The sequence below is a fragment of the Mustela putorius genome, unplaced genomic scaffold, assembly GCF_011764305.1.
Source record: "Mustela putorius furo isolate JIRA1106 unplaced genomic scaffold, ASM1176430v1.1 tig00001118_pilon_pilon_pilon, whole genome shotgun sequence".
NCBI lineage: Eukaryota > Metazoa > Chordata > Mammalia > Carnivora > Mustelidae > Mustela > Mustela putorius.
The window spans coordinates 217,303-228,250 of NW_025421577.1; the positions used below are offsets into that span (position 1 = coordinate 217,303).

At 45.7% G+C, this 10,948-nt stretch overlaps 1 protein-coding gene across 1 annotated transcript in view; it reads left to right on the forward strand.

The window, feature by feature from the left end:
- Positions 1 to 2,877, forward strand: part of EDARADD (EDAR associated death domain) — a 58,798-nt gene extending 55,921 nt beyond the window's left edge. Inside the window, exon 6 of the mRNA XM_045087343.1 lies at positions 2,127 to 2,877. Within this exon, the coding sequence (XP_044943278.1) occupies positions 2,127 to 2,509 (383 nt within the window). The 3' untranslated portion in view covers positions 2,510 to 2,877. The remainder of the gene's footprint in view (positions 1 to 2,126) is intronic.
- The last annotated feature ends 8,071 nt before the right edge of the window (positions 2,878 to 10,948 follow it).

Below are 10,948 nucleotides of genomic sequence, written 5' to 3' on the forward strand. Positions count from 1 at the left end.
GGTGGATCCCAGAAGAACAGGCAGGGCTCTGCACTCATTTATTTACTCATGCAGTCACTCACTCATTCAAAAAACATTGCTTATGCATTTGCTGTATGTCAAGGGCTCTGCACGCCCCACAGATGTAAAAAGAAGGGGCCTTCCATTCTTGTGGGAGTGCACAGTGGGGGTTTTGGGAGTGGAGGAGGTGACCAAGGGGAGGGAGTGTGAGAAGGGAGAGCTTTGGGCTAAAAACCAAACAGGAGCACCTCCGTGTCCCTCTCAAGGACTCAGTTGTGAGTGAAACAGGCTGGGATCTCAGCAGCCAGGTGATAGGGGGAGGGTTACAGCTGGGACCTGGGGCTGGGTGTTGGAGTTTGTCTGTCAGAAGGCAACTTCAGGGAGGAGACACCCTACCGTGAAATAGTGTCTGAAGGGGCAAAGGAGCCTTGGGCCCAGTTCCAGAGACAGCTGTATCCAAAGGGAGCTGGTGTGAGGGTCATTAGAAGCCACAGGAGATCCAGGTGACCTTCAAAGTCAGGTGGCAACCTGCTTATCCGTGTAACACATTGTCTTGGTTACCACAGAGATAAAACACCCCTGGACAAAGTGTGGGAAACAAAAACAATCCTAAGAGTTAAGACAATAGCTATTACTATTGTTGTGCATTTCCTTCCATAGTAATAGTAACAGAGTTTTCACACAGTCCTAATGTCAAGGACACACATTCTGTACATCTTGCGTTTTTCATTTGCCATTACAGCACATGCATTTTCTGGGTCCCTGCATAGTCTTCATAGGTACTTCAATAAAATTCCATCAAGGTGCACAATAATTTATTCCACTGTCCCTTAGCTTTGGCATTTGTTTTAAAATAAAATGGACTGTAATTAAAGTCTGTCATATTCTAGATTATCTCCTTGGGCTGGATTCCCAGAAATTATGTGAGTAGGTCAAAGAGTAGGAGCAGGATTTTTATGGTTCTTGTCATCTTATTTGTACTTCCCTCCAGATGCTGGTCCTCAACTTTTGGATCACCGAAGATACTCCCTTTCCCCAAATTCTTTCCTTTCCTAAATGGGAAAGTCCAGGGCTCAGTATAGTAAAGGTCATTGTCACCAGCCTCCCGGAATCTTCCAAGCTAGTGATCTCTGGCACAGCCTTTGGCTGTTACAGTCCCCGGTCAGAAGGGTCGGGAGCCCGGGAGCCCCAGCGCTGATGCAGAAGTTAAGACATTCCCCTTGCCACACTGTGCAAACACCACTTAACAACTTAATTGTCAATGACTTGCCAGCACTTCTTCCCTCCTCCTTCATCCTCCCCCTAACATGCTTCCTTGAAATGAGGCTAAAGATGACTGCCTGATGGGAGAATGCCTGCCCTTCCTCTGGGCTGGGGCTGTGCCCTTCTTGCTGAGGCTCAGCTCAGAAGCCTCCTGTTCATCCATCCCACGGCACCCACCTCAGGGCATTGGCTCCCCTTCAAAGGCAGCCCTATGGGTGAAGAAAACGCAGATAAAGGCAAAATGATAAGGTGGCCATAAATCTAAAAAAGTAAGTTTTCTGGCATTATCAGTTATCAATCACTCCGTTTCAAGCATGCGTATGGAATAGATATTCCAGTGTTCAATGTTTGAGTGTGTTTAAAGGCCTTTTAAAGAGCTGTGCAATCCTTCCTACCCCATTGTGCGGTGTTTGGCATTAAAAAGCTGTCAGGGCCGACTTGTAACTTGTAAGAGGTAAGAGTGGAGGTTCGGGCAAGTCTGGGCTGGTTTACCTGTGGGACCGCGGAGTGTGACTCCTGCCGGGGACCCACCCCCCAGAGACAGCCCCGCTCCTCAGAACCCACATTCCAGCCAGCGGTCTCACAATTGCACGATGTGAGACTCAGCCTCCAAAAGAAAGGGAGCCTAGCCATGTAAAACCCCACTGGTGCTTCCAGCAAAGCCCCCCATCCCTTGGCTGTCAAGAATGCCCCGTTTGTTGTGCGAGGCTCTAGGAATGAGTATCCTGAAGGTATCTGAGTATCGATAGGATCCACGCGCACCGGCGCTGTTGGCATGTGAGCAGGAAGATCGAGGACGGGAGAGATGGATGCGCGCGTTCACTTTCTGGCTGACCTGTGGGCTGTATTGCTTGTCCCCGCAGATGTAAGCAAAGGCGAATCCTGCAAGGAGAACTGTACTTGTCCCTCCTGCTCACTCCGGGCCCCGACCATAAGTGACTTACTCAATGATCAGGACTTACTTGACGTCATCAGGATAAAGCTGGATCCGTGTCACCCAACAGTAAAAAACTGGAGGAATTTTGCCAGCAAATGGGGCATGCCCTATGATGAACTGTGTTTCCTGGAGCAGAGGCCTCAGAGCCCCACCCTGGAGTTCCTGCTGCGGAACAGCCAGAGGCCAGTGGGTCAGTTGATGGAGCTGTGCAGGCTGTACCACAGGGCCGACGTGGAGAAGGTCCTGCACAGGTGGGTGGATGAGGAGTGGCCCAAGAGGGGGCGTGGAGACCACCCCAGGAACTTCTAGACCCCTGCTTCTTTGCACTGGCCTCTTTGGACCTGGAGACAACCACAGGTTAAGGAGGAATGGGGATCTGTTCTTTTTTTTTTTAAGAGTTTAGGATAAGGACATGGAACTGTGGACATGGGTTTTCCCCAAAGCTGGGGTTTGTTATTTTTTGTTGTTGTTTTTTTGTTTTGTTTTGTTTTTGGAGGGTTAGGCTATGTTTTGGTGGTGGATTTTTGTTTGTTTAGTTTTGCACATCGGTTTTAATTTAATATCCAAATCCAGAATCAGGAAGGATACTTTGTAGACTCCTATAGGGACTGGGGTCGAAGACTACAATCTGAATGGATTCATGCCATGATGAAAATAAAATTGCCCTTTCCCTTCAATGCTGTGGAAGCCTGAAATAAGAACGAGGATTGTCGATGGCCCCATGCGATCGTCCCCCGTGGGATCCTTCATGATGGGCAGCATTCCCACAGCTTACAAGAAAACGGCACAGAGACGTTACCTAGTTTGTACCTTTTTCAGTCATAAAGTACTTAGGTGAAGTGGCAGGGTGTTGGTATTATGGGCCAGACCTTCAGACCGTATGTGCCATCTTCTTTATTGATATACTTTGGTAATCTGCACACAAAATGGCATTCATCCATATGTTTTTTCCAAGAAATGCAAAATTGGTGGTGGGAGGACAGAGTCCAGAATCTGCAGGGGAATAAGGACCTCGGGCGTGGTCTTTGACAAGAGAGTACCAAAAAATGCCCTTTGTCACCCAAGATTTTTTTTTAATTAACTTAATATTTACTTTTATGTCTTTTAGATAAGGCTGAATGTTTCACCCCTGAGATCAAGCTCAGTTAAATAAATAAAAATCACCTGGCCCGTGGTTGAAGTATAACCACTCTTCTAACCGCTGTCCAGGGGCACTGACAAACACTACATAGCGTTTAGCCAAGAACAGGGAATCGATATCAAAATCCACACTTAAAAGGATTTTAAACCAAATGAAAAATTGGGTCCAAGCAATATCTGATGTTCTTATTTGATGGTTTAAAGGGAAGTCAAGTGTGGAGGATGGAAGGTTTTGTTCCTGGAGAGATCTGATTTTCTCGATTTTTTACAGGGTAACAGATACAAGGCTTGCTTGACAATTCCAGAAAAGGCGCTATTTGGTTTTGGCTGTGGGTTCAGAAAATTAAGGCACTTGTTACAGTTTGGTGGGATTCTGTATACACCTTCGATTCAAATTAGCAAAAATGATGAAGAGCATTGATGTGAGTACAAAAAAAAAAAAAAGATTAGGACTAGCGCAAAAGGAAAGTATTTTCTCAACCACCAACATATTTTTCCATGGATAGTGTTAATGGTTTTTATTAGGTTGCTAATATATACAGTGAGCTTCACTATCAAATGTGAACTCTAAGCTAGGAAAAGCTACAGAGATTTCCTCGTCACTTCTCATCCAGGGTTCTTTGCACCCAGCTCATATTCCCTTGTCTGACTGATCCAATAAATGTCAGGTTTGTCACAGGATGTATTTGAAGGAGCAGCAAGTAATAAAAGGTGGAGATTTTTAAAAATAGGTTCTTCTGCAGTTGATGTCCAATGAGGGGTTGTTAAATATTTATCGTCAGCCCTGCTCTAGGCACCGTACAGAACTCATTAAGGGGGCTCCAGTCTTGTAGGAATTTGGTTTTATGTTACATGTTCTTGTTAAGTTTACATGTGACATGCCCCCCCCCAATATGTTAGCCCAAAATTTGCTGTGGGAAAATACAGATGAGCTTCAGCATTCGTTCCTGACCTGCTAGGGAAGGGGAACAGAAAGTGTTGTGATTATTCAATGCAGTATGGTATGGACCCCCAGCGGGGGTATGCTGTCACCTGTGTCCCACCACCCTTGGGATACAGGGAGCCTGACAAATGTCCGGCTGACTGCTGCCTGGCCAGGTGCCACAGGAAGTCCCTTCCTTCTCCGTGCTGCTGGGGAACTCCACCTTTTTATTATAGTTCCCCCCTGCCCATCTCCATCCTGGCAGACTGATCACCCCAGCTCAGCACCAGCAGTCTGTGGGGGGGGGGGCTCTGACCAGGTAGAAGCAGGGGGTGAGGAAGGAGGGAGATGGGACGGAAAAGCCATTTGGCTCCCTTTCCTCAGCCTGCTCCTTCCTCCTCCAGCCTCTAGGTCTCCACCTCCCCCAGACAGAGACTCAAAATAACAGGTGGTAGCGCCACCCCTACCCCCAGCCATCATTCCTGTTAGGGGGTGGACGTAGCGGGAGGGCGGAAGGTTTCCCTTATTTCCAGAGACTTCCTCCGCCTCCAATTCACACAGAACAGAGATGCAATGGGAAGAAAGAGCAACCTAAGGGAGGAGAGGATTGGAATAATACCACCCGCACTACCCTGCCCTGCCTCTGCTGCTGCCCCACCAACTTCCCTGGTCTTCCCCTCCCCCTACCCCTGGAGTTCCCAGCTCAGTGGGTGCCCAGCTCTATTGACCCTGGCAAGTCACAGACTCCCCCTCTGCCCTCCCCCCAGTGCTTGGAACAGTAGCGAGGGCTTCTAAATTTCCTTCTGTTAGGGCCACAGCTGCAATTTTTAAAAAATGTTTAAGGTCCTAATATCCCAGATGTGAAATCTGGAAAATACTGTGACAAATTTTCCCACAGAAACACAGCTACAGATGGACATCAGGTTCTTTAGAACTGTCAGTTCTAGATTTCACAAATTCCTGACTTTAAAGTTTTTTGTAAGCTGGCTTGGGAACGTGTGTCCGCACGTCCCTGTTGGCACTGCTTCTGGGGGGCAGGTTTCCAATTCCAAACTCAAACTTCCAATCTCAAAACTGACTTTCAACAGAACTTATCAACTTATGTATCTTCAGTATGGCTATTGTTCCTAAGTGTCTGCTGAACTTAACTTTGAATTAGATCAAAAATGTTAAGACTGAATTCAGGGGATTCAGGTATGGATGGAGTGGTGTGGGCTCCTTTACGGTCAAATTCAGGAATTTCAGGAAAGGCATGTGACCACAGAGTCATCCCCCCACCCCTCAACCCCCGCATTTGGCATCATTACTTCCAAAGACCTCATTGAGAATAATTTCCAATCCTAGCTATGAAAGCTTAAAATTCCTGTTCATAATTGCATGAGGGAAATGGCAGGGTAGGCAGGGTTGCTGTTGTTTTTTTTAAATAGGGGAGTTGACATGACTATACTGTTTGAATTTGATTCTACCGTTATTTGCACCTACTGCCATCTCTAGCGATTGGCATTTACCTTATGATAAGTTTGAATTATTAGAAATACGTTAGCAGAGGGGCACCTGCATGGCTCAGTGGGTTAAGCCTCTGCCTTTGGCTCAGGTCATGATCTCAGGGTTCTGGGTTCGAGTCCTGCATCAGGCTTCCTGCTGAGCAGGGAGCCTGCTTTCCCCTCCCCCTTCTCCCCCTGCTGCTCCCCCCACTCGTGCTCTCTCTCCTTCTCTCACTCGGTCTGTCAAATAAATAAATTCTTTTTTTTTTTTTAAAGATTTTATTTATTTATTTGACAGAGAGAGAGATCACAAATAGGCAGAGAGACAGACAGAGAGAGAGATGAGGAGAAGCAGGCTCCCTGCTGAGCAGAGAGCCCTGTGCGGGACTCGATCCCAGGCCCCTGGGATCATGACCTGAGCCGAAGGCAGAGGCTTAACCCACTGAGCCACCCAGGTGCCCCAAATAAATAAATTCTTAAAAAAAAAAAAGAAATATATTAGCAGACAGAAATTCAGCCAAGAAGTTTTCTTAAATACAAATTCATCTGGACTCTAGACTCTGATTAAATGTAGGGTGACTTTTGTCTCTGTTACATACGGGCATATCAAAGAGTAATCCTCAACAGAAATAAAACCAGAACTCATTTGTGTAATAACCCAAAATACTTTTTAAGTTAATTTTCAACAAATACATATTGTAACAGGACACCTGGGTGATTTAGTCGGTTAAGTGTTGGACTCTTAGTTTCTGCTCAGTTCGTGATCTCATGAGTCATGGGATCAAGCCCCATCTGGTGCTCTGAGCTCAGCAGAAAGTCTGCTTGAGGATTCTCTCCTCTGCCCCTCCTGAGTCATTCTCATTCTCTCTAAAATAAATAACTTTTTAGCACAAATACTGTAACAGCATAAATATGCTGAAACTTCACCAAAGTGGGAGTGGAAAGGAAGGAAATCACTTGATAATTAATTGATCAAATAATTGTTAAAATGTAAGTTAATTAATGCGTAAGTTTTTCCCATTATATGTTCCTGGGGATCTTGGTTAAATTGTCCATGCTACGAATGAAACTGCTTATGATGAGTTCTTTTTGCCAGTAGAAAGATGAAATCACTTTAGCTACGTTCCAGGATACAGTCTTTCAAACAGCACTTGCGTACTGCTGTGTTACGTAGTGAGGCTTTATGTTATGAGCCTACTTTATTTGCTTCCAATACAAAATGTGGAGATTTCATGTGAGAAAGGGAAGCAAAGCCACAATAAACACCACACACACTCAAGACACATACACGAGGAGCCACGCTTCCTTCGATTGTAAGACTTAAAATGGTTAGGTCTTCAGTTGTTTGCCAGGATTGCCCAATGATATTTCTTTTTTAAGATTTTATTTATTTATTTATTCATGAGAGAGAGAGAGAGGCAGAGGGAGAGGGAGAAACAGACTCCCCGCTGAGCAGGGAGCCGGATATGGGACTCCATCCCAGGACCCCAGGATCATAACCTGAGCTGAAAGCAGATGCTTAACCGACTGAGCCACCCAGGTGCCCCCACCAATATTTCTAGATATCCCGTATGGAGAATACACCCATTGTTACCAAATAACAATGATTCAACAACATAGAAAATTTGTGGTAATAGAATATGGTACATTTCAGGGTCTCCTTGAGAGTAATTTTTGTGTGGTGCTGCCCTCTCCTGGAGCATAAAATGGGCACACACATCCTTTCTGGTTTGGCTGCTGTCCTAAGACCAGCCCAGAACCAACCTTGTATTCATTATAGTTTACCACCTATAATGATGAAAGATGGGAAAAGCTCAGTTATCTTCCAGAAGGAGGCTGGCAGAGCTGACATGACGGTCCAGTAGACCCTTCGTCCTCTTGTCAGTTGTGTGATCGGCCTGCTCTCCGAATAGGTCCAGGCTCTGGGAATTCTGTCAATGAGACTTTTCCTCCATGTAGTTCTAGAGCTCGCTGTTTGTGGATGTTTGCGCTTTCTCCCTTCCGACTAAGCAGCGCTCTTCCGTATTCAGGGAAGTGGCTGTGAGCAACAGTGACTTTCCTGTAAAAAGGCAAAGGCATCACTCTCAGTTACAGCAGCCGTCAACCACGAGCACTAGCTTTCTTCTTCCTGTATAATTTAAGTACAAAAATATATTCTTTTAAAATATATTCTTTTAAACAAAAACATATTCTTTTAAAAACAACATTCATAACTAAGGTCTAGCAGATTTCCTGTTTTGTTTTGTTTTGTTTTTAAAAGCAATAGATATTTTGTTTTGAACCAAAACCACATCCTCCTTATAACCTTCTCCGCTTCTGCCCTTCCTATTCTATACTTTTCCTTTCCTGGAGCCCATGTTTCTGCTTCGGGTTCTTATCTTAGAGCCATTCACTTGTTTCTGAGTCAGATTTCTTTGCTGCGCCCACGGCCCTCTCCCTCCTAGGTATGGACTTCCTGGAACATCAGCTTCCTCTGTTCACTTACACAAGCAGAAACGATGCTTTGGGTCATTTTTCATATTTAATGACACTTTGGGCCTAATAATGTTCAAACCGTTTCCTACCCTTGTAACTGAAACACACATAACTACGTTCGCCCAAAGAAGGGAAGAGAAATGGTCACCCCGATTTGCTGCACGATTTCCTGCTTGGGAAGTCAGACTGAAGCTTGTGCATTTGGGTATAAATGGATGAGGGCAAGTCTTGCTTCCCTGGTGTGTAGAGAAGCTCATGGCTGTGATCCTAACCCTTGTGCTGGGCCTGCTGAAGCCTTGGGATGCATGGGACCCCAGTGGGGTGCTCCCCACCTCGAAGCCCACAACAGGCAAGAGCTCCCTCCTGGAGCTGTGCCTTGTAGAAACCAGCTACACAGCTGACCTGAAGTCAGCAGTCAACAGTGCAACTTGAGATGAAATGATTTCCAAAAAACGCTTTTGGAAATGTTAAAAAAAAAAAAAGGCGGGGGGAGCTTCTCTTGACTTCCCAAGCTGAGCCACACTCTTCCATGTTATGTGACAGCCAGTGACCCCTGTTCCTTTGAGGCATGCCCTCAGAAGCTTCCTGGAGGACATTTCTTTAGCTGATAAAGGCGATGCTTTTAAACAACTGAATTTCTGTGATACTCCATTTATATATCTTAATGGTATACTTTTTAAGCTGCTCTCATTTTGATGTCCTATATGATTTTGTATTTTTCTTATAAACAACTAAAGATTATAATAACTCTAACAATGGGTACTGCAACATTAGAAACTGATGTCAACCATTATCTTGGACTGGTGCTTTTATATGGATTCCAACGCGATCATTGATTCATGTAATCTGTTGTCAGTCATCAGTCAGAAAACTAGTGAGTTTCTTAAAATGTGTTCTGGACACCGGGAATGCAAAGATAAGCAACACCATCCCACCCTCAAGGAGGCTGTAGAGAGGGTGAATCCCTGTACACCATGAGAGACATTCCTGGGAAGAGCAGTGTACATGCGGTCTGGAATGGGCAAACAAAATTGAGAATCACTGAGATAGGAAGAAAGACAGGTAAATAGACACTCTGATATCCGTACATGAAGGATGATTTTATGGTTACTTTCTGCTTCTTCTACCTTTCGGTCTCTGGCCATGGCTTGTCCTCCAAGCTGCCAGATATCACGAACTAATGGCCTTGACCTTTCCATATGGATGCATCCTCAAAGTCAACCTATCCTAAAGTGAACTTGTGACCCTTCCTTCCAAACTTGTTTCTCACCAGAGTTCCCTATCTCACCACTCACCCTGTTGCTTAAGTGAGCATAAAGATCTCGTTTCCTGCCAAGTCTACCTCCCTAATGTCGCTGAAATCTCTTCCCTCCTCCCCATCTTCATGACTGCTATCCTAACTCAGTCTCCCTTCCTCACCCTGTAAGGGCCTCCCAGCCAGTTTCTACCTAGTGGATGGATCCTGTCATCACCATGTTAACGTCTTCTATGGATTCTCCTTTGTGAGGTAAGTTACTGTGAGACAGCCCCCCACCCGCTGCCATCTTGCTCCATTCTCCCACAGCTCCTGGTGCTTCAGCCTCGCTGGATCCTAGGTCCTCACGGTTGTCATTCCTTTTCCTGCCCATGTCTTCACCCCATGCAGCTTCCCCTGCCCTGTCCACACATAGCTGAACTAATACCTGGATACAGCACCCTTCCCAGCTGACCCTACTCAGCTCCAGGCTTCACCCTCAACACCAATAGCTCAGAGAAAATGCCCCTGATTCCCAGAATGGTTGTCTTCCTGCCATCTACTCCACAGCCCGAACCGCAAAAGTGACCACTTACTCTACTCACCTCTGGGTCATCAGTACTAACTAGCCTCGAAGAGATTCTAAATATGCCGAATGAATGAAGTGGAATTAGTACATAAATAAATATGCTAAATAAAGCCATCTTTCTTTACACAGCCTGTGAGGAGGAAAAAGTTTTAAATAGAAACTACAAAACAAGGGGCTTCCCTCTCCAAGCCGTGAATGCCTCTGGACACTAGAACTCTTGTTCCTCTCGAGGTTCACCCGTTCCCTCCTTCCCGTGGGCTTAAAAGGTCAAAGCAAAAATGTGGAATTTACAAAGTGGCGATGGACCCACAACTTTGTGAATATTCTAGAAGGCACTGAATTGGGCACTTGAAAATGGTTAATACGGTGAATCTCATGTCCCGTAAATTGTACTCCAAGTGGAGAAGGAAAAGAGCTTAAAAAATCATCACCGCTGCCCCCACAGGAGAAAGTGAGGCAGAAAGACCAGCTGAGAGACAGGAGCCTGCAGCTGGGCGGGGAGAGAGGGCCAGGGAGAAGGCAGGAAGTGGGGAGGCCAGCAAGAAGCTGGTTGCAGACCAAAAACGAATGTTAACATGCTGTGTCAACTACACTCAAAATGTTCTTTTTAAAATAATAAAATGAGGGTCACCTGGGGGGGTAGGTGGGTTAAAGCCTCTACCTTCTGCTTGGGTCATGATCCCAGGGTCCTGGGATGGAGCCCTGCATCAGGCTCTCGGCTCAGCAGGGAGCCTGCTTCCCCATCTCTCTCTCTCTGCCTCCTCTCTGCCTACTTGTGATCTCTGTCTGTCAAATACATAAATAAAATCTTAATAACAAAATGAAATATAAATATAAAACCAGAAACGAGCAAAACAGGGAGCTGGTCTTAGCCAGTTAAGACTGCTCTGTGACCCCCCCACAC